At 47.9% G+C, this 26,723-nt stretch overlaps 2 protein-coding genes across 6 annotated transcripts in view; one reads left to right on the top strand and one right to left on the bottom strand.

Annotated features, from left to right (window-relative positions):
• The first annotated feature begins 754 nt into the window (after positions 1-754).
• On the top strand, positions 755-9,304 carry DDX20 (DEAD-box helicase 20). The gene is made up of 11 exons (XM_016124410.2): positions 755-1,090; positions 1,505-1,599; positions 3,482-3,650; positions 4,244-4,358; positions 4,479-4,621; positions 4,746-4,884; positions 4,978-5,036; positions 5,711-5,793; positions 6,157-6,262; positions 6,381-6,482; positions 7,479-9,304. Exons 1-11 carry the CDS (start codon positions 790-792, stop codon positions 8,636-8,638), a joined length of 2,472 nt encoding a protein of 823 aa, XP_015979896.2. The 5' UTR covers positions 755-789; the 3' UTR covers positions 8,639-9,304.
• Positions 9,305-16,901: 7,597 nt separating this feature from the next.
• The window catches only part of KCND3 (potassium voltage-gated channel subfamily D member 3), a 184,079-nt gene continuing 174,257 nt past the window's right edge, over positions 16,902-26,723 (bottom strand). For 4 of the 5 annotated variants that reach the window (XM_016124307.2, XM_016124306.2, XM_016124309.2 and 1 more), the window contains exons 4-8: positions 21,438-21,539; positions 21,021-21,110; positions 19,429-19,485; positions 18,030-18,277; positions 16,902-17,315 (exon numbers count right to left, since the gene is read on the bottom strand). In XM_016124307.2, the coding sequence (XP_015979793.1) occupies positions 17,114-17,315; positions 18,030-18,277; positions 19,429-19,485; positions 21,021-21,110; positions 21,438-21,539 (699 nt within the window). In that variant the 3' untranslated portion in view covers positions 16,902-17,113. The remainder of the gene's footprint in view (positions 17,316-18,029; positions 18,278-19,428; positions 19,486-21,020; positions 21,111-21,437; positions 21,540-26,723) is intronic. The other variant, XM_016124310.2, reaches the window with a different exon arrangement.

Genomic DNA, 26,723 nt, shown 5'->3' with positions numbered 1-26,723 from the left:
GGAGGCGGGGTAGGGCGGAGAGGGAGGGATAGGAGTACCACATAGAAGACATGTTCAATTTGAGATATCTATTAGACGTCTAAGTGGAGATGTTGAGAAGACGGATAGACGAACAAGCCTAGAGTTTAGAGAGAGGTTTGAGGTGGAGATACGAACTGGAAAGTTGTCTGTGCTGTTCCTGGTTCTGATTCAGTTTACTCTTAATAGAGCTCACCGCGTGCCAGGTACTGTGCTAGGGGCTGGGGACGCAGACAAGGTATACCGCAGACATACACCTGACCACTCGGCCAATTCTGTATAGCCTAAACTCCAGGGGCTCTCTGTGTGTACAGAGCGGGCAGAGAGTTGGCGCGGGACAGGGCAGGGTTAGGGGAGGTAATTCCGGAGCGGAGGCACGAAGGTCGGTAGTGTGACGCGCTCCGCGCATCACAATGATCGCCTTGTGAAATCGGCGACGCGGGGCGCAAGGCTGGACGCACCCACCCACAGGGAGCCAGGAGGCGGGGCGGCGCCCCCACCGTGAGCGCGCGGCGCCCTCTGCAGGCCGCAGGCGGCGACACGCCGGTAGCTTCCCCTTTCTTCTACTTCCTCTACACGCCCGCCTTGCTCAGGCCTCAGGTTTTTGTTATTCTAGCTGTTTCCCCTTCTTTCTAAGCCTCCGACTTCCGTCCCTCCCCACCAAGCTTGTCAGTGTCTTCGCGAGAAGGGTGCTAATAAAGTTTTCCCTCTTCTCGTTCTCAGGCTCCGCGCCCCGCCTCAAGTACCGCGAGATCTAGCTGCGCGGCTACCATGGCGGCGGAGTTTGAAGCCCCAGCATCTTTGGGGAGCGCGGAGACTGCTACGTCCTTGGAGCATGTCGCCGCACAGGTCTCGGCCCCGGAGCCCACCCCCAGGCCGGCGCGGAGCCTGCGGACGGCTCACGACGTCAGCGGCCCGCGGACCCGCACGGGGGACGTGCTGCTGGCCGAGCCCGCGGACTTCGAGTCGCTGCTGTTGTCCCGGCCGGTGCTGGAGGGGCTACGGGCAGCCGGCTTCGAGCGGCCCTCGCCGGTGCAGCTCAAGGCCATCCCGCTGGGGCGCTGCGGGCTCGGTGAGGGCCGGGGCTATGGAGAGGCCGAGGCGGGGTGTCGAGGAGCGGCGGCGGCGTGGCCCGGGAAGAGCCCCAGTGCGGCCGCCAGTGCGGGGCTCCGCCTGGGGGGAGGCGCTGCACGCGTTCGAGCCTCACTTTCCTCTTTTTGTAAAACAGAGGCTCAGTATTGAGGTTGAAGATAGTTAAGGCTCTTTGCACACAGATAAGTGGTTCCGAGTTTGAGAAGATAAGCAGTAGAGGTTCAGGGAAGAGGCACGTTCCTGGATATGGCCATGCGTTTTTGAGAGTTAACTAAAAACGAAGGTGTCAACTTAGGTGATTTCTGGAGACCCTTCTAGCTCAGTGATTCATATCTGGTACCTAAGCGTTCACAGTCAGTACTGGCTAGTGATATGTATATTTTTTCTTTTTCAGATTTAATTGTTCAAGCTAAGTCTGGCACTGGGAAAACTTGCGTATTCTCCACCATTGCTTTGGACTCTCTCATTCTTGAAAACTTAAGTACCCAGGTGAGTTAAGGTCAGAGGACCCAGAGGAGGAGGTGTTATGTGAATTTTAGCACACACTGATGAAATACTAGTAGCTCCTCAGAGGTAGATGGGCATTTGATGAATGATTAAGTTAAGCCATATAAAAAGTACAAAAGTAGACATTGAGTGGTGATTGCCTGGATGGCGACCAACGATGCATTATTAGTGTTAGAAGCTCGGAGTTTTCCTATTATTAATGCATCTTGAATAGAATGTGTGTCCTGTTTGTGTCAATTTTGTCATTTGAGAATACAGATGTTCTTTTTTACTTACCGATTAGACTGCGGTGAGATTTAGCATTTGGCCTGATTCGTGGTCATGTGGTAGTGTAGTGCTCTGGCTGTTGCTGGTAACTGCAGGTGGTTCTTGTAGCCCTCTGAGTGTATCATTGACCTCCTGTCTTCTAGGTTCTCATCGAGAGTACCTAGAAGCACTTAGATCTCATAGAGTAGATCTAAGATGGCCTTACTCAGACTAACAGGAGATTTGGGTTTGGAGATCATTTCTTCAACAAAGATTTAGGTATAAACATTATTTCAGGCATTGGGGATACAAAGATGAATCAGATATGATCCTCAGAGTCGTACTTTGTGGTTCAGTAATTACGACAGACTGTATTTCAGGTTCTCAGTCATGTATATCTGATGCTGTTTTTTCAACAGTGGTTTTTAAATCCAGATGCCATAGGACAGGGGTCCCCAACTCGTGGACTGCAGACTGGTACCAGTCCATGGCTTGTTAGGAACTGGGCTGCACAGTAGGAGGTGAGCGGCAGGCTAGCGAGTGAAGCTTCATCTGTATTTGCAGCTGCTCCCCAGCGCTAGCATCACCACCTCAGCGCCACCTCATATCATCAAGCATTAGATTCACATGGAGCACCAGTCCCTGATGCCAAAAAGATTGGGAACCGCTGCCATAGGAAATCCTTCTATTTCCCAAAGACTTGGGCTATTCTACTTGTGCATTGAGATATATTTGAGATTTTGGCTTCTGAAAATTTGGCAACAGGTGAAAGGCCAAGCCCCCGAATAAGTTTCATAAATAAAATTGGCATTTTTTAATGTAAGATCTTTTCTTATCAAAGTAATACATATTCATTTTTGAAAACTGGGATAATTCGGAAAAATAAAGAAGTGCCAGGAAAGAAGTTTTAAGGAATTTTTTCTTTTCATAGTTGAGACCACGTAGTTTCACCTTCTCTGCCAACGGTTTTTTGTAATGTTCTCATTGTGATGCCCAAGGCCTGCCGTGACTTCGTCCCTGGAGTTAGATCTTTGATCTTTACGTTCCCCGTAATTCTGTCCAGCCACAGGGGCCTCCTTGCTGTTCCTCAAACACACCAAGCGCACTGCTCTCCTAAGGCCCTTGCATTTGCTGCTCTTGCTTCCCGAAAGCACTTCCCAAGCGTCACACAGCACGCTCTACTCTGTCATGTACATGTGGGTGTCCACTCAGCTGTTACCTCCTCAGAGGGGCCTTCCTTGATCACCCCATTTAAATGACTCCTTTTGTCGCTTCTTTCTCTTTTTCCTGTTTGATTTTTCTTCATAGCACTTTTCATTAACCTGCCATTATTTGTATATGCTTGTTTATTGTATGTCTTCTTATCATTCAAGAATAAAAGTGCCATGAGAGCAAGGACTTTGTACTGTTAACTGTTGACTCCACAGAAACGCATATGTTACCTAGGTTTTTATTTATTGTTTGTCGAATGAATACGTGAATAAATGAATAATTTCCCTTGTCCATAAAACCTCATTTAAAGTGATCATTTAAAGGAAAAATAGTTTATTGTATAATGAATGTGCCAATCACATGTATTTATTCCAATGACTCAAAGATATATTTTACATTTTTGTAGATTTTGATCTTGGCTCCTACAAGAGAAATTGCTGTACAGATACATTCCGTTATCACAGCCATTGGAATAAAAATGGAAGGCTTAGAGTGTCATGTCTTTATTGGAGGGACTCCATTATCACAAGACAAAACCAGACTTAAAAAGTGTCATATTGCTGTTGGATCTCCTGGTAAGATAGCAAATGCTTGTTCGTAAATGGGGCTTTTAGGAACTGAACACTTTTACTGTAACAATAATATGGGAATCTTTGGATAACTACAATAATTATTTTGAGGATTAGAAATGAAGAGCCTTCGACTAGTGAGAGATAGACACGTGACTGGATTACCAACAGCATTTGTGAACTCTTTTTTTCTAAAGATGTTTAAGAACACGTATGGGATAGGTTTCTGAGAAGAGGATGAAGCAGATGACTATCAGGAAGCCATTCTAAGCCATGGATTGAGATTGTTCTTTGCCACTTTATTAATCAGTTATGAATCACTTGGAATTAATCTAGCATCCAGTGCCTTAGCATTCAGGTCTTTTGATAGTAGTGTTTATTTTCCATACTTATTGGTGATGAAATATGAGGGAAAATAATGGATTTAGGCAAGATCGGAATTCAAGATTTTTAATTTGTGGTTTAGTGCGTAAATGCACAATGAGGGTTGGGTCGGGAAAGTCAGCAGTACAACCTTTGAGTAAGTAGAGTGACAACATTGGCTGAGACATGCGTAAATATCATGCATCATAAATATTTCAATTTTTAAAAAAATTTAGGCAGAATTAAACAACTGATAGAACTTGACTACTTGAACCCAGGCAGTATACGTCTCTTCATTCTGGATGAAGCAGATAAGCTATTAGAAGAAGGCAGCTTCCAGGAACAAATAAAGTAAGAAAAATAACTAACTGACTATTAAAATGGTGCCCAAAGTATCTGTCTTTAGCTTTTCAAGATAATGACTTCTGTCTGATTAGTCTCCATGGCATGTGTTTTTCTTCTTTTTTGCAGTTGGATTTATTCTTCCTTGCCTGCCAGTAAACAGATGTTGGCAGTATCAGCAACTTATCCTGAATTTTTGGCTAATGCTTTGACAAAGTACATGAGAGATCCCACTTTTGTAAGACTAAATTCCAGTGACCCAAGTCTCATAGGTGTGTACAGATATTGGACACTTAACATTACTGGTTTGTTCATGATTTTCTGGAGCTTTCCCTGGCCTAGTTGCCTATAGCTTTTATATTTGCTATTAACAGAAGACTCTTGACTTCTTTGTAGGTTTGAAGCAGTATTACAAAGTTGTCAGTTCGTACCCTTTGGCTCATAAGATTTTTGAGGAAAAGGCTCAGCATTTACAGGAACTGTTCAGCAGGATTCCATTTAATCAAGCCTTAGTCTTTTCTAATTTGCACAGCAGGTAATGTACCTTAAAGGGTCATCTGGGGAACTTGTGAAATAGCGTAGGTGCGGATCAGTATTTGTGAAATTATAACCCTCTGTGTGTTTTTAGAGCACAACATCTGGCTGACATTCTTTCTTCGAAAGGCTTTCCTGCAGAGTGCATTTCAGGTAAGTTCATCTCTTTAATCTTTGTTTAGTATTCTGACTTGAGGCCTCACCCAAGTCAAGAGGAAGAAGTATCGCTTTATGAATTGTCTTGTGAGTGAGGTTGTGCTGAGTCTTCAGAGGACATTTCAGGTTTATTTTTCATTGGGATTTGATACATCAATATTCCCGTTTTTTAAGAAGTAACTTGGTATTTAATAATTAGAAAACGAGAACTTAATAATTTTGTAAAACAAAGTTTGTTTTGTCTTTTGAATAGACAAATATTCTGCTTCTTGACGTAACACCCGAGGTGGTGTTCCAGAAAGGGGAAGGTCCCAGGGGGGATGGCCTGGGGTGGTTGATTTAGTGCCCTGTGAGTAGTATGTTGCAAATCATGTAGACCTGGTGGTTGTTATATTTCATATGTAACTTTGCAGATATAGTTATATCTGCAGGCATAGCCTAGTCACTATTTAAAATTGATTTTTGAACTTCTGGTGGATTGCCTAACTAATTTCAAGTCGATTGCCTATCTCTGTTTTAAAAGTTTTTGACTCTAGGTCTTAACCTAGATTTGCATATAAGAACAGTATTAACTTTGGCATATTTTTAAAGACTGGGAGTTCTGCTTTTTGTGGATTTGATAAATGTGTATTAGCTCGTTTTTATATGACTTTCTTTTCCGGCTTTTTTAGGCAACATGAATCAGAATCAGCGTCTTGACGCTATGGCTAAACTAAAGCAGTTTCATTGCAGAGTCCTCATTTCCACGGATTTGGTAAATTGCCCCTTCAGTTTGGGTGACTAACGCTCTTAACATATGTTCTGTTATCAGATGTACAGATTTCATCTGTTGTTTCATGGGGCGTGTCTGACAAGCATACCAGAAGATAATTGTCTTTCCAGTGCTAGGGAATATGCTTTCATAAAAATGTCTTTCGGATTCCATCTGTATTCTTGAAATTAGTCATTAGAAATGGATTCCCTGTTCCTTTGCTCCTAAATATCCCCCTTCCTCCTAAACACCCTCCTGTTTTTAATCTGGTTCTTGGTTATACTAGAATAAGATAGTGTACATTGGTACCACGCTGCAGTTAATAATACAGACAGACAGTTTCTCTCTCTTTTTTTTAAATTCAAGACTTCCCGTGGGATTGATGCCGAGAAGGTGAATCTGGTTGTGAATCTGGATGTACCATTGGATTGGGAGACATATATGCATCGGATTGGCAGAGCTGGCCGTTTTGGTAAAAAGAAAAGTTTGGGTGTTTACTTTAAGTGGAGGAATCAGTAATGTGACAGGTAGACTTGGAGTTTTGTTTATATAAAAATGATCTACTACTTGACATTTCCTCTGTGCTTTAGGTACTTTGGGACTGACAGTGACTTACTGTTGCCGGGGAGAAGAAGAAAATATGATGATAAAAATTGCCCAGAAATGTAATGTCAACCTTCTGCCTTTACCAGGTATATTTTACCTGTTTCATTTTGCTATCAGACTAATGTAATGATAAAGGCCTAATAGAAATAATAGTTAACACACAATGCATATGTGTCAGGTACTATTCCATGGTCTTTCCGTATGTCAACTCATTTAATTCTCACCACAGTCCTATGAGGTATATGCTATTATTATCTACATTTTGTAGATGAGTATACTGAGGCGTGGAGAGGTTAAGTAATTTGCCTTAAGCTCTTGTAGCTAATAAGTAGCAGGGAGAAGATTGCAAGCTAACTATGGCACATGAAAAATGAAAAATTGTTTTCTACCGTGTTAGCTCCATTTTTTAGTTTGTAGCCTTGCAATTTAATTTTATTCTTTTTAAAAGGGGGTATTGTACCTTTTTTGTCACTGTGAAGGTAATTCTTGCTATATTATCCTTTGTCACTATGGGGAAGGCATAGTATCTTTAATTTGAACAGTATTTTGTAATTTTTGAAGTATTTTCTTTTGATTTTAATGAATCATTTGTCAAGCTGCTGTTTTAAATTGCCATCTTGGAAACAATGTGTTTTTGAAACTAGTAATGACCTCTTGAAAACAAAAAACCCTAAAAAACTTGTGTGGAAATGTGGTTTATTTGCTATATATGTTAATATATGCACATTACTATATATGTATATGTACATGTATATATACATATTCATAAATGTATACTTATAGTGTATACATGGCCTAGAATATGAGATACATGGTGATTGAATAAATATAACAATTTTTTACCAATTTATGTTGTAACTCCTTTAACGATTTTTATAAAGTTAGATTAAACACAGGTCTGGGAGTCCTGTGGATTCTAATAGTTCTGTCTTTGTAATAACTCATTTTATGATCTTTCTGCAGATTAACTTTCTCCAAGCTTATGTCTTGATTTACAAAATATTTATTTTATGAAATTATTCAGAAAATGCTGGTCGAAGGTAGCTTGAGAATTTTAATATTGTTTTATTCCCTCTCTGTAGATCCCATTCCTCCTGGTCTGATGGAAGAATGTTCTGACTGGGATGTGGAAGGTCGAGCTGCCGCGCATACGCACGGCTTAGTGAGCATACCTGCCAAGCCCCTAAAAAAACAAATTCAAAAAATAGAGAGACCCTCCCAAAGTCAGAAAGCTCACGGTAACCACTTGGCTTCATCTCGAAATACTTCTGTGTCTGCGCTATCAGTCAAATCAAAAAGTAATACCAAACAAAAGCTGCCTGTGAAAAGCCACTCGGAGTGTGGAATTGTAGAAAAGACAGTGTCACCCAAAGCACTGGGCTGTGCCACACAGCTAGAAGAGCAAACGAAGACTTCCGTTCAGACCCCTGTAGAAAACGCTAACAACAGTCAGCACCAGGGCAAAGAAGAAGCACCTGTGTCTCTCCCCAAGATTCCCTGTCTGTCTTCCTTTAAGATCCATCTACCATGCACTTTGACTTTGGCAGAACTGGTAGAGGACTATGAACACTATGTTAAAGAGGGGTTAGAGAAACCTGTGGAAATCATCAGGCACTACACGGGCCCTGGGGATCAGACCGTGCACCCTCAGAACGGTTTTGTGAGGGATCGAATTACTGAAGAGAGAGCGCAGGTTTTGGCCAGTAGTAGCCAGTCTGGAGACTCGGAGAGTGACAGCGATTCTTACAGCTCAAGGACTTCTTCCCAGAGCAAGGGAAATAAGTCATACGTGGAAGCCTCTTCTGATACCCAGCTGAAAGACTCGGAATCTACCCCTGTGGATGGCCACACCCCTTTGGAACCACCTCTGAATGGCAGTGACACTCCTAACATAGAGTATCGAGAATCACCTGACATCCAAGTAAAGGCAAGGCATAAAGAGGGGATGAACCAGAGAGCCAAGCAGAGCCGGAGAGCCCTTCCTAGGCGGTCCTCCTATCGATGGCAGACGGAACCCCAGGAGGATGGTTGGTACGACCACCACAGGGAAACACATCTCAGTTTTCCTGGTACCTATCAGGATTATGAGGAGTACTGGAGAGCTTACTACAGGGCCTGGCAGGAATACTATACTGCCGCTTCTCAGTCATATTATTGGAATGCTCAGAGGCATCCAAGTTGGATGGTGGCCTATCACATGAATACCATTTATCTACAGGAAATGATGCGTGGTAACCAGTGACTAGAGGTTACACTTCAGACTGTCCGGAAGTATCAATGAGCGATACCTTTGGATAGCCATCCCCCTCGACCTATAGTAGAATGGCATATAGTGGCATTTTTGAGGAACTTGAAGTGTTAAGGCTTTCTGCTGGGATCCATCTCTCTTTCAGATTGTTTTGACCTTTGATTTATGTCAGGTATATTACCTTTTTAAAATAAATTTTATCAATCAGATTCTTGATGAATTTTGAGGGACATAGAGCTAAAGGTCCCAGGGTGCCATTTTCTATAAGCCATTCTAAAAAGAAACGTTTGAAAAAACTTATACCATTGCTTACTTTAAAAAATAAAAACAGTTGTGATTTGAAAAATGTTAGTTTATGCCGGGGAGTTCTTTACAAAAGGCTTGGGCTGCATTTCCATAGAGGTATGTTCCTGTAGGAATTTTTAATATGGTAGGTCAGAAAATCCCCTTTTAGGTTTAGTAAGGAGAAGTAAACATTGCTTCAGACTTTACCAAAGGTACTTGATTTGGCACTCTTTGTTTTCAGTAAAACTATTTGTTACCAGGAAAAATACAAACTTAGCCAAAAGTGTTGACATTGTTCATTTTTTGAGTGTTTTTTGTCTTTAAGATTATGAAAGCTGCCCACACCTTCATAGCACATTAAATAGCTGAGGACCATTGGTGGCTGTCTTATTTTTCTTTCTCAGAAAGAGAAGCAACTCATAATCTTTATTAGATTTTAGATCCTTTTATGAATCTGATGAAAGCGATAGATAGTCCCAGAAAATTTCTCAGTCTATAAACAAGAATTGTGTATGTAATTTCAAGGGGTTCATAGAGCTCCCCGGGTTCGTCTGTGGTTAACTGCCCCGCACTGCTGGAAGCTGGAACTCATTCTGTTCAAATTCTTCCCACGGTGTGTCCTAATCTTGTGTCTTCTATAAAATTTTCCCAGTTTTTACCTCTAATGCTAGGATCCAAAGAAAACAGTCATTTTCCTGAGATGGTACATCTATAAATTATGATTTAGAAAAATATAATTGAAAGTTACACATTCCTCCTTTGTGGCAGTCCTTTTATGATGACACATTTGCTTCTCCAAACTTTCTGTGAGCTGTATTTGTGGTGAGAGTACCTCTTACGTATGGAGACATATATACACTTTTTAAAAGGAAAGTTCTTTCCTGTGTACATATCTGTCTAGGCAGTATAATCATTTTCCCTCAGGACTGTCAGCAAGCATCCACAGCCATTGTCATTTACTGTCTAACAGTCACATGACACAGTCCTGAACTTCGGTTTAGCTTGGATTCCTGTCATTTGGGTTGGGCAGGGGTAGGCTTTACTTATATGTACCAGTACCGTACATGTATTGCCAAATTAGAATGAATTAATTAACACTAAATAGCAAATCCATAATTAGGTCCAGTGTGTTACTAAGAAGTAGAGACTTTAATTACACATTTAAATAAAATCTTGTCATTTCTGTATAATTGAATATACCTCTTTTTCTCCCCTTTCCCCCACAATATAGCCAAGTTCACAGTTTGTATTGCTAGGAGATCTTAATTAGGATACTGCTGCATCTTAATTAGAAATGAGGTTACCTACCCATTAGTCTTGAAATTAATTGGATTCACTCTTTAGGTTTGTCATATTTTATGTTTGCTTTTTTTTTTTTTAATAGAAAAATAAGCTAGAGGTGAGCATATGCACAACATGAAAATACTAATTGCTTCATTTTTCCATAAGCATTTGCTAGGAAAATTTCAGCTGTTATTTTCGTGACTAAGGGATGCCGTTACAGTGGTGGTGAGAGGAGTCGGCTGCTCTCTGTGTGGAAGAGCCTTTTCTCTTCGGGGTTGTCAGTCTAGGTGCATGTCCCTATGATCCGTTAAGGACCCTAGAGGGGTTTGGGGTAAATTCACGCGAGAGTGCTTTGTGCTGCAGTGGAAAGAGCATCCGTCCTGGTTGAGACGGCGGCTGCCTCTTTTTGCCTTGTACCAGCCACTTCTAAAGAGCCAGTGTTCTCATCAACAAAAGGAGGGAGTTGCACTAGAAGAGTTTTTAGGGTCTCTCACAGTAGTTCTAAGATTTAATTACTATATTGCTAATAAGAGGAAACACTTTCTGGCTACAGAAAAGGCTATTTTATGAATACAATATGTCTTTATAAGTTCAGGTAATGGCTAGTGTGAGTGGGTTAAATGCCTGCATTCTAAAATACTAAATCACTACTTCACGACAATTGTTCAAGTTGAACTTAATAGGCTAGTGGTAGTAACATGCAGAGAAATCTCTGGGAAACCTGCTGCTTTGCATAATTTTGACTTAGAACTAGAATACGAATTATGATTTTGGTAATTTAATATTTTCTAAAGTAACTTAAGGATTACAGTAATGCTTACCAACCTTTTAAAAACGTGGTTTAAAAGTAAACGTCAGCCCCCGAATATTAAATATAATTGAATTATAATACTTGTGGATCAGCTCATATGAGACAAGGGAGTAGTTTGAAGTTTTAGAGTTTTTTCCCTTCCCTACATGTAAAATAAACCTGTGTTAATCTTAAAAAGTAATTTTTTTGATAGTCATAGCTGACATTGGAATATCACCACAAGGTTATCCTCTCGTTTTGGCAGGGTATGTTTCTTATTTTGTGCCTCTGTGAAGAAGCACATATGTCCCAGTGAACATTTTGTGTTTTTTAATGAAAAAGCAAATATTGCTCAAAGCACATCTGGTTTCCAGTTACTTTTCGCCAAGACATTTGTGCTACAGATCTGTAGTGACACCTAGTGGGTGATACGGGTACGAGCACCAGCGATCGAGATGCATTTATTTCACAGCCAACTTCTAGGGCTTCGGGCACCGTGCATTTGCCTTAATGTTCCATTTCTATGGTTTCATTAATTGGGATCTGGTGGTTGTGGGACATTAAAAGGATTCCCATGGTCGTTGCCACATACAGTGACATACGAAAACGCCTGTTGCTCTCACTACCTAAGACAGTTATTAAGGTTACAGCTTATCTTCAAGATGATCTAATCCAATTGCTGCAATTTTTAAGATGAGTAATCAGACTGAAGCCAAGAGAAAAACTAACGACTCAAAGTCATATAAGTAAGTGATAGAACTTAAACTGGAGCCTCCATCACCGGATTCCCAAGCTTTCTGCTATACCCTATACAGCATCTAATTTTGAGTTTTCTTTTTAGTTTGGGGCCGTGGTTTAGATGGAGTTGGTTATTCTCAGCAGAACCTGTAGTAATCAAGAAGGGAGATTTTCCTTCGATAATACAGGGGTTGGGCCTCAAAATAGAGCTGTTGACAAATGCAATCAGATGCTCTCCCTGTTAGTGAACATCGGTGACTAAAGCATGCAGGCAGGCGGAATGTCACCGAGGGACATTCAGGGATGTCACCGAGCGGTCGCTGGCGTTGAGGGAGGGCCGGAAAGAGAAGATTAGACTGTTACGCACCCTTCTGAGATTCGGAGGTTTTCTCTAGCAAAACAGAAAGCCCCTCTGTTCAGATCACTCTTACTTTCTAGTGTAAAGCGGGAGAATTGGCATTAAAATAAACATTCGTAAACATTTCAGGGTTTGTGGCACATAGTTTGTTTAATCCAGATTGGATACATCAGGTACAGCGGTGGCACATGACTCAGTACTGTAAATGATATACATTTTAACATATGCACTACGGTTTCAAAGGACGACAGGAAACTCAAGATTTTGTTTTTCCATAGAAAGTTTTCACGTTTATCTTCCTGCAGTTTTGTACAGTATTTCTTCTTTGCCATTGTGATGTTGTAAGCAAAGCCCATTTATTATACGAAAATAGAAAACATACTTGATGTTTTTCACGATAACATTTACGGGGTGGGGGTGGGGGGGGTGACCGCTAAGGAAAACATTACATTGGAATGTCTGATTATCAAAAATATACCATCCCTCCCCCCTCCCAGGTTTGTAAAATAGTCTATTGGTCCAAGGAGCCCCCCCAGGACTTGGGTCAGTGCCTCGCACTGGTTAGAGTGACACCGTCCAGTGTAGGTAAGTAACCTGCTAATATAAATGTCATTCCCACACTCGATGTGAAAAACAGAACATTCCGAATAGAAAACAAGACTCAGAAGGAACCCCTTTAAGGCTTTCTTTAGCTGATAGCCTCTTTCTCTTAGTTCTAATGGTACCTTCATGACGCTCTTTGAGTTCCAAGGGTCACTGGTCATAACAATATCTTTCCTTCATCCAGTTGTTTTAAAGCTTTGCAGATGATGAGATTTCATGAGGACATTAAGGAAAATAAGTCTTTCAGGTTCCTATTTGTCATGGTTACCATGCCAACTAGAAGGGAAAGTAATATTGCCGTAGTAATCTAAGATCTCAGCGTTGGGATCTTTCTGCCTTGTAGGTACCTGGTAGGTGAAGTGAGGGAGTCTGGACCACTAGAATTCACCAGTAACCTCAATCTATAAGTTTAGCTCAATTTCGACCACTACCTCTGCAAAATTAAAAAGAAAAAAATCTAGGTACATGTTTCAACATACACTTTCCCTGCCTGTATTCTAACAAATAAGTGACGAGATCATGAACTGTAGGGGTCAGTTTGAAAATGGTAAAGTCCACAGTATATCCATGAGCTGACTTTCATTCATCATAGATCAACATTAACTGTCCACTTTAATTTCTGTCCAAATACTTTGTTTTTCTGAATTTCACTTTACTTATTGGCCTTATTATATATGCTCCTGTGTGATTGTAATGTGTTCAGCTGTCATTGAGAACATCTGGTCTTTTGTACAGGATTCTATGCAGTTAGTCCTGAGCTTGACACTAGCTACGAAAATGGATGAGGGAGAAATAGTACAGTGTTTGCTTCTGGAGGTCCTGGCTCAGGATGCTTCTGAATAGAACGCTTCCTCACCCTTAGTCACCACCCTTGACATCCAGGCATTAAAAATATAAGCACGCCTCAGAGTAATGCAACATGACACGGAGGAAAACTCCTCAGGACAGGCTGTCTAAGCTCTGGATTGCGATCACAGTCCTGCCATGTGACCTTGGATAAGTCATTCAGCTTCTTGCCTGCGCTCCTCTCTGTGAATCAGGGATTTAGTTAACTTGACCCACGACTGTCAGAGGTTGTAAGGGTCAGAAGGACTAGAAAAGGTATGCTTTGAAATGTCTTAGTTCTCTCTTCGTTGAGAAGAGAGCGTTTAACTGAAAAACCTGACTGTTCACTTATTTTTGATAGATTTGGCAGCCCGTGGCTGGTGCTCCCCAGGGAATGGTGGTTCCCAAAGTATGGTTTGTATTTGTACAGTCAGGTGGCTTTCTGGGCTGTGCCCAGGTAGTGTTGGCATTTACATTAGACTGCGTCTCTAGTCACCGCATCCATACATGGTCTCTGAAGCACTATCCCTCTGAGAGGCGATGGTGTAGTGGAAAAAGCATCAGGCTAATCGCCAAGGGACTTGTGTTCTGGTCCCAGCTGTTTTTAAATGACTGCATGACCTTGAGCAAGTCACTTAATTTCTCTGGGCCTCAGCTTTCTATACCATAAACTATTAGAGAGAGACTTTAATATCTTTTAGTTCTGATATACTCTTAATACTGTATTTTCTAAGTTTCCATTCATGTGAATGGAGACCTTAGTTTTCCTTTAACTCTCCCTAAAGCTGAGTGGGATGGAATGGGATAGGTAGTTTGGGGGGATCTTCCGTTGTGCTGAAGTGATTCATCAACTATGAAGGCTCAAGAGCCACTGCCCCAGAAAGCCCCAGTGTCCTGGCTCTTCAGCCACTGGCCCAGGAGTTAGACCTGCTGCCCTTCTGTGTCCTTACAACCAGCTCTGGCTGTCGGCTGCTGTGTGGATGAGCCACTTTCCTGGGTCGACGTCTCTTGGACCAGGGACCGGGGGTGAGCCGGGGCTCGCATCCTTGGCTGAGGCTATGCTGGGGGAGGTTGACGCAGGGGTGGTCTAACGGTATTTTAGGAGCTGGCATAAAGTGGGGTTTAGAAAGGAAACTGTCAGAAAATGGAAATCCTTTGGCATGTGATCATTAAAATGTGTTGGTTAATTTTCATGGGAACCACTCCGCCTCTTTGGTACACTGTCACACAGACCTTGGGTTGGATCGGTCACTGGTCCAGCCCGTGGTCGCTGGTCCAGCCGGCGATGGCCTGAATAGGGCAGTTACCCCGCTGGGTTCTTATGATGTAAACCTGCTCAGACATTCCTAACTCTACTCTGCTACCTCTTCTTTCAAAAGAAAAGTCCCTTTCCTAGTCCTTTGCCTGCCCTCTGGCTGGAGTCCGGCCCAGCCTTCTGCCTTCTCCAATGACATGTGTGTATGAAGTAAATGGACTTAGGTGTTTTTTCTCAGGTGTGTTTAGGTTGTGGGTATGTGTGCGAACATCTTTGTCTGTGGTTGGAAAGCCTTTCTGTCTCCTTAGACAGCAAGCTCAGGGCCAGAACCACCCCATTCTCACATTAGGGGGGAACCTGTGAGGCCAGACCCAGAGACGGGACTCGATCGGTGGTCAGTGAGGACAGCATAGGAGACAAAGGCAGGAGGCTCCCCTCCCCTGCCCGCCGCCCGCCTCCTGGCTACGTGCCACCTCGCAGCCCTCTGTCTTTCCCCTTCTATGGGGTCAATAGAGCTGTGGCCCTAGGGAGGCCCATGGAAGGTGTGTTCATGTTCCCGGCTAGTGAAACTCGTCTAGATGGCCGTGGTGGGCAGAGGAACTCTTGGCCTGCAGTTAAACATCTGACCGCTAAGCTGGAGAATGGACGAGGTGCTCCCGTATCAGAGGCTGGGCCAGAGAGATTGCCGTAGGGTAGCTGGGGTGGGGGAGGGCGGGAAGGGGCTTGTCGCTAACCCTGGGGCCCTCCTGCTCTGTTATAAGCAGTGAAAATGGATGGAGGATTCTAGAAATGCTTTTTCCAGCCCCACCAAGGTGCAAGCCTCTCGGACAGAAATGCTGTCCAGGTTCCCAGAAGTGATATTCACACCCTCCCTTGCAGGGAGGTGATAAGTTCTCCCCATCTCACTTATCTTCAGAAACATCAGGCCTGAAGGTGCTTCAGATCTCAAGGCGTCTTTCAGACCAGGTAAGAACCATCTAGAATCTCTTTCACACTTCGGTGTATCCTTCTGGAGGCTCTCGACCTTAACCTTCTGCAGCCTCCGTGTGGGAGTTGCCTCAGGCGAGAGATAAGTCAGAAGCCTGGTCCCCACACCACTGCCCCCTGCAGGAGGCTGCTCATGGGGCCCCTTGGCACAGCTCTGGATGGGCTTCGTGGTGGGCTCCGGAAGGAGGGCATGCAGCGAGGTGCCACAGGCGAGCCCTGGGCCTTCTGTCCTCTCCCCACTGGCACACACCAAGAGTTGGCTGTTCCCTTTTCCCAGATCCCAGTGTGGTACCTCGGGTCATTCCCTTTCTAACCCAGAAATGGAAACTGCAAACACCGGTGGTTTCGACCACAAGGGCGGCGCTCCGTTTCACGAGGCGGACCCCCCTCACCCCTCGACATTCCTTTCGGCTTCGCTCCTTTCTCTTCCATAACGGCATTCACGGAAGTGCGATCCGGGCACACGGCCACAGGTCCTGCCAGCGGAGGAGACTTCGCTAACAAGTCATAGGATATCGGGGCCCACGTGGAGACAGATGGCCGTACACAGGGCGTGAAGCGGAGGGGTACAGAGACAAAGGAGACAGGGACAGACAGAGGGTCAAGGGTGCTGTGTGGTCACCTGGCAGCTCTGCGCAGGTCGGCTGGGCGTTGGGGGCCCAGACTCACTCGACCTCACCACCTGGGGCAGTGGAGAGAGAACTCAGCAATGACTGACTTCGTAGCCTAAAAGCTTTGCTATAAAAGGAGGAAAAAAAAAAAAAAAAAAACGACCTTCACAAAATGCATTGTTTTGGTTCAAAGGTTTTGGGTCCATGGAGATAGAACGTCTCACAAAAATCCGTTGGTGTTTTTCTTTTCCACCTTTTCCCATGAATAAATATTATCCATTAAGAGCCTCGAAAAGGTGCTTAAATACACAGTGTTATATTTTCTTCCTGTTTCGCATGTGATGACTCTGGCCTCTGTGCTGCTCCTGGTCTTGTATTTTCCTCGCTGGGGTCTCCGGAAACCACCGTTATTTGGTCTGCGGCCCCGCCCCCTCCAGGCCCTGTCCTGGCTCGCAGCTTCTCCCCCCTCCGTTGGCTCCTGCCCCGCCCACCCTCCCTTCCTGGCCCCAGTGAGGGCCAGGCTCACAGGGCTATGTCCGAGCTAGTAGCAGCGAACCTCGGGGGGGCCCTTTGCTGCCTCTTCTTCCTTCCAGGCACGAGTTTCAGTGCTAGGGGTACAACAGGGCAGGCAGAGAGAGTGGGGGAAGGGGGAGGGAGTGGTGCCAGCGGCCCCCCACCAACATGCCAGCCCCCTCGACTCCCACTACCTGCACTGGCCCTCTGTCCAGTGGCTTTACAAGGCGGAGACCTTGACGACGTTGCTGGCTATGGAAGGAATGTTCGTGTTGGGACCCGGGCTGGCAGGGGGCGGCCGACTTTCCCCCTCAGGGGTGAGCGCTGGGGGGGTGGGGATGCTGATGATGGCTGTGGTGATCTGGGAGGCTTTGCAGTTTGGTCTCAGTCCGTCGTCTGCTTTCAAATTAAGGCTGGAGCGACTGGGATAAAGAAAGCGTGAGTTGATGACGGCTCCTCCTGCCCACAGCTTCCTCGATGCCCTACGTTCCCAGCTCAGAGTAGCCAGGAGGTGCTCTGGGTGTCCCTCTGTCGGCCGTTAGGTAATCAGCCTGTGATGATCTATCCTGATTATTATTCCTAAACTGCCAACAATTGCAAAGTCGTGGATGTTGGGGCTTTGGGAGTCAGAGTATATGTCTTTCCCTCCGGTGGATTGTTCACCTGTCATTCGTGGCATTTGACTTTTGCTTTCCCCGAATTCCTCGCAACTCACTGGAGGCAGTGGGAAGCGGCGTAAATATAATCAGAGAAAGGAGGGAAAATTCAGTCTATGACTCAAAATCTGCCTAGGATAAGCCATGTCTAACACAATTGTGAAAATTATTTCCTTGAGAAAATGGCCTATTCTTTGCACTGGGATAGGTCATTTTCTTTTTTTTTCTTTTTTTTTTTTTTTAAGTTATTTTTTCCTGGTATGTAACCCCACATTGGGCCTAAGCCTGCTGCAGTACCCTCCAAAGCACACGAGGGCGTTTGGGTTAACTTGCGAGGAGGAGAAGGAAGGTGGGGAGGTTGGGAGGCGGAGGGGCTCACAGTGCTAGAGGACTCTTGGCTCTCTCCTAAAGCTGAGATCCTTCGATTCCGTGAATGCCCTGACCCCAGCCTTCGGGGTGATGGGGAGGGAAGCCACCCACCTGGTGGTGAGGGACGGCTGCTCGCTGCCCTGGATGTGGATGGTGCTGAGCTCCTGCATGCTGCGCAGGCGAGTGGCCGGCAGGTTGGAGTTGGGCAGGTGTGTGGTCTTCTTACTGCGGCGGGAGCAGCAGGTGGTCGTGAGGCCGGGGTGGCTGGACAGCGACGGACTTCTCGTGGACGGGTAGTTCTGCATCGAACTTTCCATGCAGTTCTGCTCAAACATCTGCTCGTCTATGAACTCGTGGTTCTGTGGGAAGCAGAAAGCAAAGGTGTGGGAGGAGACGGGGGCTGGGGGAGGAGCCCCCCGCACTCTGTATGGCTGCCTGGCTCTGTTCTGGCCGTGAGAGACGGGCTCCCAGCTGCCCGGAGCCCAGACAGGCATCCAGGAGGAGTGACGTCCCTCAGACATCAGATGAAGAAGGGAAGAGAGCTCTATGGGCAGCCCTGGCCCTCGCGCCGAAAGGCGGGGACTGGAGTCGTTCAGTCAGGAGGTGACGTGCACTCCAGCTACAGCTTTGAGCTGTAGGGACACAGAGGTCACAAAGGGATTTAGTGGCATCATAAGAGCTGGAAGCAAAGACTACTTACTCTTCAGGCTTTGCGCAGGATCCCCCCAGTGGCAGACGAGGGGTCACTGCTATGGCAGTGGTTCTGCTACGTTGCCTTTGCTGGACTTAACGGGTGAGATACTTATGAATCTTGGGTAAGCGTGAGACATAAGCTTTTAAAGACACTGGACTGTTCACAGAATTGGGAGGGCTTTGCTCTTAAAGGCTAATAGGGTCAAATTGTCAGGGTTATGATTTATTATTATTATTATTTTTTTACATGATAATGGGATACGGATACCTGGAGGCCTAGGATTCCTTAAGTCAAGTGTAAGCGTGGGAAGGGAATGCTTACAGGACAGAGTGGGGCGTAACTCGAGAGAACTTAAAAATGGCCGTATGGCCAAGGCGACTAAAAATCTGTGGCATTAGTGGTCTGACCGAGGCTGCCGGGGTGCGGAGAAAGTCTGAAGAGAAGTCGTGTGAGAATAGAGTTCAGAGGGAGACCAGCCCTGACGGCCGATCCCAGGAGGCCCCAGGGAGCCGGGAGGTGGCTCCGACGGGCCACAGATGTGGCGCGTGGACCCTCACAGGAGACCGAAGTCGGCGCCCTGCTCCGCCCCTCCAGGCCCCCGGGGAGGTCAAAGAGGGAATCGAAAAGGCGGGTGGGTCGTTCGGCACAATAACTAGGAGCCTGGGCTGGTGACGGGTGTGACGGCAGTGGGAAGACGAGCCCCAGAAGAATCAACAGCACATGCAGAGAACCAGACCAGGGGGTGAAAAGAGGAGGATCCACAGACTCAGAGGAATCAGAGGGAGAAAACATCAATTGAAGTTTTAAAAGTTATACCTTGATGGTGGAGGTTCGTACAGACAACAGGGGATCATCCACAAGATAGGACAACCCCTACAGGACAACATGCCAACAGGAGATAAAAACACCATTGATTGTACATTCCGGCATTCCCAAGCTCAGTTTGACATTCAGTCTCTCAATCCCAGCATTCCACCCGCCGCGCCCAACATTCCAGCCCCGGCGCCCCGCATTCCCCGCCGCCCCGTGCTGCCCCAGCATTCCACCCCCCCACCCCCCGCCCCAACGTCACCCCGCTCAGAACCAACATTCATCCCGTCCCGCCCAGCATTCTGCTGCCTCTAGCCCCACATTCCTCCCCTGAAACCCAGCATTCCAGCTCTTTTGCCCCAATGTCCCATCCCCACAATCCGACATTCTCCCCTCGGATCCAGCATTCCAGCCCCCGATCCCCGGATCTCGTTTCTCAGTGCCAACATTCCAGCCCTTCGGACCCCGGTATTTCCACCCGTATTCTTCAGTGAACACATTCCACCCGGCACATGCAACTTGGAACGGGCAGTTGGGTCCAGGCCTATCCCTTTGGCAAGCTCTGAGTCTTGGAGAGAAATTCGAGATGTGTACATACAGTCCCTGACACTAAGAGATACTCGATAAGCCTGGAGACTAGGGTTTTCAGAGTCCCTTCCCGTTCTGGAAGTCCTCACTGGGTTCGACAGCTGAGCTCCTGCATGCTCACATGTGGCTCTGACATCTGACCCCCCCTCACACATCTGGGAGGCCCGGATGTGGAACGTTAAGAATGAGAAAGTTCTTCCTCCGTGTGCTGAGCCCTCCCTACAGGCTCTTTGGGGAGGAAGGTTCTAGAATGAAACAAGGTTTTACTTTGTCTCTCATTGGTCGTCCCCCCTGATGGCTCCTCTCCCCCTGCTCTCCCCAACACTTGGCGCCAAGGGTCCGGGTCGGCCCCACTGCCGTTCCTTTCGGCCACGGAGGCACAGGCATCATTCCTCATTCCGACGGTGACGCCCTAAGCCACGACTGTTTTAACAACGAGCCTGTCAGGATCCGAACTCCCTGGGCACGGCAGGTGACTAAGAGGAAGGGGTCATCATAAAATCCCCGGCAAGCGAAATATATGCACTGCCCCCTTCACTCACTGTCTGCTCTTTAAAGAGGAATGTACAGAGCAAAGGGACCCACGAATGGCATCAGCCTAGCCCCAGGGATAGGACGAAAATCGGCGTTCTTTACTGTCCTGCAGCACTCTGGTATAAATTCAGCCCTAGTGTTGAAGAGTGATGCCCGTTGGAACCGAGAAACTGGTAGAGCCTTTAGCCCTCGGTCACCAAGAAATAGGGACTAGCGTAGGGGGGCGTGGAAAGGCTGGGGGCGACGGCCTCCTTTGTGCTGCTGCGGGACAGAGCTGGCCTCCCTACGCTGGTACCCCTCCTGAGGGTTGATAGAGACCTTGTCACCACTTTTCGGATCTGAACGGGACAGACTTTGACTTCTGAATCCGGGCCCAGGATGGGGGTGTGGGCAGAGTTCTCACTGTGTGAGCCTGGTCATCGGAAAGGGGCCAGGGCCAGGGTTGAGAGAGGAGGCGGCGACGGGCCGGGACTCACAGTGGTTTTCTCCAGGCAGTGCAGCAGGTGGTGGTGCTGGCTCTCGATGAGTGACGTGGCCTTGCCCATGTGCCCCTCCTCCGGGGTGCCCTAGTGAGAAAAGAAGAGAGACTGAGCATGGAGCTGGTGGCTCTTCCTCTCTCCATCCCTGTCACTTCTCCACGGAAGGGGTGAATCAAATTTTAGGGTTAACATGGAACATGCCGACCTTTGGGCTGGGGGCCCTTGATCTAAAGCTGGTTTGACAAACCCACGGGAGAGGAATGTGAGGGGGGCTGCTACCTGGGGAAAGTTTAGAAACATGTTGTTCTCAGGGTTCAGACTAGGGCTTCGGGGTGAGAGTGCTGGGGCCCCGGGAAGAGAAAGCAAGGCCCCCTCGCCCTCCACCTCCCCAGCCCAGGTCCCCTGGGTGCCTACCATCAGCTCCAGAGCCTCGTTGAGGAGCCCGTTGCGTTTGCTGTGCAGGTAGGCATTGGAGCTGCCGGTTTTGGCCACGCGGATCCTGGCAAGGCGGGCCTTCTGCGATTGGCAGAGAAAAATCAAAGAGTGAGGCCTAAAGACAGCAAGCCTGGGAAAGTCGATGCCAGTGGGCTCTCCCAGAGAGGCTGGGCTCGCAGGTGATGTCAGACGCAGGGGGGGAAGCTGCTCGCTCCCAGCCCCGCCCACCTCTGCTTATAAACCCTGGGACGGGGCCTGAGATGCTGTGTACCCGCCTTGTGCCACTCGGTCACCGGCAGAGTTCCTGGGCTTCCCATTCATCTCTCCAGCCGGGTGGCATCCTGGCAGGAGAAATAGCACTCGCCAAAGTCCTCCCTCCTTCCAGACGTTTCATGACCTTCATCTGCTCAGCATCACGTTGCCGTATTTCTCATCTCTAACTAGGCAGGGAGCTCTTTCAAGGAGCGTGGGTCACAGCTCTCCCGATTCTCCCTGAGGGTCCAGGGCACTTCCCTGCGTACAGCAGGTGCCCAAATATCGGTTAATTATGAGAAAAGCAAGGAGCGTGCGTGTGTGACCCTCGATACTTAACTCTCTCTGCTTTCTATTTTTCCCTTAGCCTTTACTACTAAGGTGGTATAGGTTTTATACACTTACGCTAATATACTGTCTGTCTCCACCACCAGAACGTAAAATCCATGAGGGCAGGACTTTTTGTCTTGCTCACTTAGGCATCATCCCCAGTGCCTAGTAGTTTTTAAGTTAATAAATGAATTTACAATAGCATGTCTTTGGGGGTGGATTCAAGCACAGGTGTGTCAATATATGCATGTCGTGTCATCCATGTCCGTGGGGGTGAGTGTAGGTGCCCTGTGGGTGTGACAAGGTGGCCCTGCGTGGGTGTGAGAGAGGGGAGGATGGAACACATTTCCATACACCACCTGGGCTTGAAACTCCCGGCTCCCACCTGGAAGCCTTCAGCAGGCCTCCTCCAGGAAGGCCTCCTGTATTGCAATGCAGACCCCCCTCTCACGTGAGCGCAGGCTGCCCTGCTGCCTGACAGCCACAGTCGGTGTCTTCATGACAGCAGCACGACCACAGAGTGAGGCCCAAGAGGAAGAAGCCTTTGGGAGAGAGGGAGACGGGACCGGCGGAGGGGTTCCTGCTGGTTTAAAAGAATGCGGCCGGAAGTGTGGGCTCTTAAAGACCTGGGCCCAGCCCCAGGCCCCTGCCGCTGGGAGCAGAGAGCCCACGGGAGCTCACAGACCCATCCTGGGACAGAGGAGACCCCCCTGCCTCTGGGAAAGCCCACGCGCAAGGCCTCTGAGCAGAAGAGTCCTTGGAGGATTGCAGCAATTTCTATTTCTTGTCGCCTGCTCCCCAACATGAGGATGTGTCCCCTCCAAGTGTCCCCAACATGAGGAAGAGTCCCCTCCAACAAGTGTTGAGTACTTGTTTCCTGGGAAGTCCCCTTGTGGACAGCACGTCCCTGTGGGGACAATTTGGCTCCCTTCCCTGGCTTCTAAATACGAGGAAGAGGCTAGGACTTGAACCTGGAAGATCTGCCTGTAAGTCTGAGGAAGAGAGCGCCTCTAGATGGACAGAGGAAAGGGGAGCTGGGAGAGAAAGGATGGTCAGTACGCCCTATCATTCTCCTCTGAGCAGAGAACGTTCATTCAGGTCCAGGGCATTTAGGTCAGGCCGTTCTCCCTGGGGTCCCTGCCCCAGCCACGCCCTCAGCTAGATATCGACACTCGAGCAAGTTCCTTGTCATTGGGGGACGTGGCTGTTATTGCTTTGGGTGAGTGCTGGGTGTTGAGAGCTGCATACAGAAATCCAATTGTGTCAAGCTCATTACAGCCTTATATAATTTGATTGCACTGCTTTGAGCCAGACCTTGCTCCTGTCTGGGGTCCGTCTTCATTACTTTCTAGGGATGAAAGATTCTCCTGTTCTCCTTTGTGGCACTTCTTTTAATCTTATCTTACCCTGGGCTCTATTAAAGGAACAGATTGTCATATCAAATGTACTGTATCGTTTAATCATTTCCCACACAGGATAAAGAGGTTTACAGTGTATTTACAGAACCGGCCCCAGCATATGAAATTCGGGGAGGCTGCCCGGCTTGGCTTTGGGCTCCCGAGGGCCAGAGTAGGTGGCTTATGCCTATTTTCATCTTCCGCACCCAGCACAGAGCTTTACACTGAGCAGGTGCTCAAGCGAGGCTTATGATGGCCCGGGAAGTAACACGGTCTCCCAGAGTTGGCCAGAAATCCACATTAATAAAACCAGCGCAGTGGGCTCAGTCCTCTTGTGGGCTGGTCGGCTTCCCACTCTTCTGTGGTCATAAGTACAGCACAAGAGTTGAAAGAGACCTTAGAGATCACCCAGACTCTTTCCAAGACAAGAAGATGGAGGACATGCAGGGAGGTGGCTGATCCAGGGCAAGGTGGCGGACTAGCAAGACGCTGGCTCCGGTCGGCCAGCCTCCGGGCGAAATGCCGCCTCCACAGCATGCCTGGCCTCCTCCCCTGGGTTTCCGCTCCTGTTTCTAAAGCTGATGAGCCAAACCCCAGGAAGTTGCATTTTCAACAGGTAGAGCTTTCAGGGTTGGAGGACAGGTCTAGATGGAAGATGTACAGTCCAGGCACAGTCTGAGCTCAAGTGTCTGTCAGCCCCCCAGAAGCCCTTCACGATCGCACAGTTCCTAGCTGTCTGGCTGGCGGGTGCCCTTTGGCCAAGAGTATTGGCATCTCTTGGCCCTGGAGAGGCAGGGGGAGGAAGATGAGGGAGAGACGGAAAAGCCAAAAGAGCACACGGGCAATTGCAGTCTCGGGCATTTATCCCACAGAAATGAACGCTTGGGTTCACACGAAAACCTGTGCCTGAATGTTCACAGCTGCTTGACGCACAAGCACCCCGAAGCGGGACCATCCAGATGGGCCCCACAGGGGGCCGGGTAAACACGCAGCGTTTAACATCTGCAACAGCGAGAAGGAAGAACCGACCGATACACAACTTGGACGAAGCTCCAGGAATTACGTGGAGTGGAAAGAGTCAGTCTCCAAAGGCTGCCTACCGCCATGGGTCCATCGACACAACATTTTTGAAACGAAAACACTTTATAAATGGCTCACAGATAAATGGTAGCCAAAGGTTAGGGACAAGGTGGGGGCGGGGTTGTAAAAGGGCGCGGTGATGGAGGTGGACACGTGAACCTGCCGAGGTGATGACGAGGTGATAACGTATAAAACTTAGCGCGCGCACACACACTACGACTACGAATAGAACCGGGAGATCGTGCCTATGTCCGCACCCTGGCTGTGACGCTCTTACAACTGCATGCGAATCTATAACAAGCCCAATAAAAATTTCCATTAAAATAAAAAGAAGATGAGCAGAACCCGGAACTGGAGATGGGGGCCAAAGCACCCGCCTTCAGAAGTTCCCGCCCCTCTGTCCTCTGCTAGACCACCTCAGCTGACCTCCAAGCCGCTTGGCTCAGAGCACACAGTCTCTGAAGCAAATAACAACCCCAAGTAAACCAGCCATGGCGAGGGAGGGCCGTCTGGACCCTGACTTCACGCGCGAGGCACGTGGGCTGCAGCTTCCTCACCTTCGTGGCTGCTTAGCTCCCGAGAGAGTGGACCGGGCCAGGAACTAGCAGCTCTGTGGACCTCCTTCCCGCCCCATCTCTCCACGCCCCACTAAGCGCCCTGGACCCCCTTCCTCGCCTCATGGTGACGGACTGGACACAGGGCTAGAAGCAGCCAGAATTCTTGCTTTCTTTCTGTCTCCCCCCCCCCCCCCCCCCCCCCCAGGAAGCCCATGGTGAAATGGTGAGAGAGACAGAGCTGGACGAGCGACCTGGAGGAGAGGAGCGTCCAGGAGAGGTGAAAGCACTGTCCACATTTACTCCGATTTCAAAGGGAGAGGGAAAAGGAGGGGGGCGGAGGGGGGGCAGAAGGGAGGGGTCTCATCTTCAGGGGCGGCAAGAGAAAGGAATACCCGAAAGCCAATTCCCTCCGGACTTAACCACACAGCATGGGGAGGGGACGTGGCCACCGTCACGCTCTGCGTGGGGAATGACAAGGACGAGGTGTTGTGAGGGCGCGGGCGCAGCCTTGGCTCCTTTGAACCTCACAGGTGCTGGGCCAAGCACCTGTGTCAGCCCAAACGCCCTGGGGGACGGGGCTGTGGTAGGACCCCTGGCCCCTCAGGGGCTCGGGCTCCTTGGCTGGGAAAGGAGACCCCAGATTCTCACTGCCCTTTTCTTCAGGACTGCATAATGAATTCAGAGATTGTTCACGTTGGCCAGCTGACGGGAACAGAGGAGAGATAAGACTTCTATTTCTGGAACGGCCAGCAGTGGACGGGGGCGGAGGCGCCCTGACCTTGGGTGGAGAGGTAGAAATTGGGTGCTGGAGGGGATGGGAGGACAGGACAGAGCCAGGAGGTCAATCTCAGGCAGCTGGGCCACAGAACAGACCCAGGTCAAGACTGGTCAAAATATATTTCAGCACAGGCAGGCGGGGGGGGGGTAGGTAGGACAACAGGGTGAGGAGGAGGTGAGCATGGGGGCCACGAAGGGACATGCCGGAAGCGGGAACCAGCTGCATTTATAATAAGATTACATCGCATGCATTTATTATTAAGTATTATTACATATAAAGTATACATTTCGGAGCTGGCTTATGTGAATGCTGTGGCTTTGGCTCAGTCAGCGCACACTATTCTGAAATTCTGGATTCCTCTGCTATGTCAGAGACCCCGCTACCTGGGGGTTCCCCATGTGAGTGGAAGGCCAGCAGCAGGGACCAGGTGGTGAGAAGGTGACTCAGCTGCAGCGCATAGGGCCTGACACACAGTAGGTGCTCAGCAAATGCTGCGGAATGAATGAATGAATGAATGAAATAAAACAGGGACACAAAACCTCAGGCTTCCATAAGCGACACTTTCGACAGGGTCCCCTCGGGACATCGTACCCAGAAATGCCCCCTGGAGGCTGAGACGCTCTGAAAGGGAACCGTGTTTTAGCCCAGATCAGAAGAGGGACGAAAACTGCCCCTCTGTGCTCCCCTTTCCTGACGGGGAACACGTAGAAGTCACGACCCAAGAGTCTTCACCAGCCAGACGCCCTGAAAATGCAGGCGAACGCCGGCCGCCTGTGGGGGTGAGTTGTTTCGTATGGAAGGCGGGGGACCAGCCGGGCAAGGCGGCTTCTGCCTCGGCACCCAAACTTTTGCCGTTTCTCCCCATTCCGAG

The sequence above is a fragment of the Rousettus aegyptiacus genome, unplaced genomic scaffold (genome assembly GCF_014176215.1).
Source record: "Rousettus aegyptiacus isolate mRouAeg1 unplaced genomic scaffold, mRouAeg1.p scaffold_m13_p_17, whole genome shotgun sequence".
Lineage (NCBI taxonomy): Eukaryota > Metazoa > Chordata > Mammalia > Chiroptera > Pteropodidae > Rousettus > Rousettus aegyptiacus.
The sequence above is the reverse complement of the archived record's forward strand: the minus strand, read 5'-3'. Positions and strand labels throughout refer to the sequence as shown.

Coding starts and splice junctions, on each gene's coding strand:
- DDX20 (XM_016124410.2), top strand. CDS start 790: ATGGCGGCGGAGTTTGAAGCCCCAGCATCTTTGGGGAGCGCGGAGACT. Junction 4,359..4,478: donor AGCTTCCAGGAACAAATAAA/GTAAGAAAAATA, acceptor TCTTTTTTGCAG/TTGGATTTATTCTTCCTTGC. Junction 4,885..4,977: donor TTTTCTAATTTGCACAGCAG/GTAATGTACCTT, acceptor GTGTGTTTTTAG/AGCACAACATCTGGCTGACA.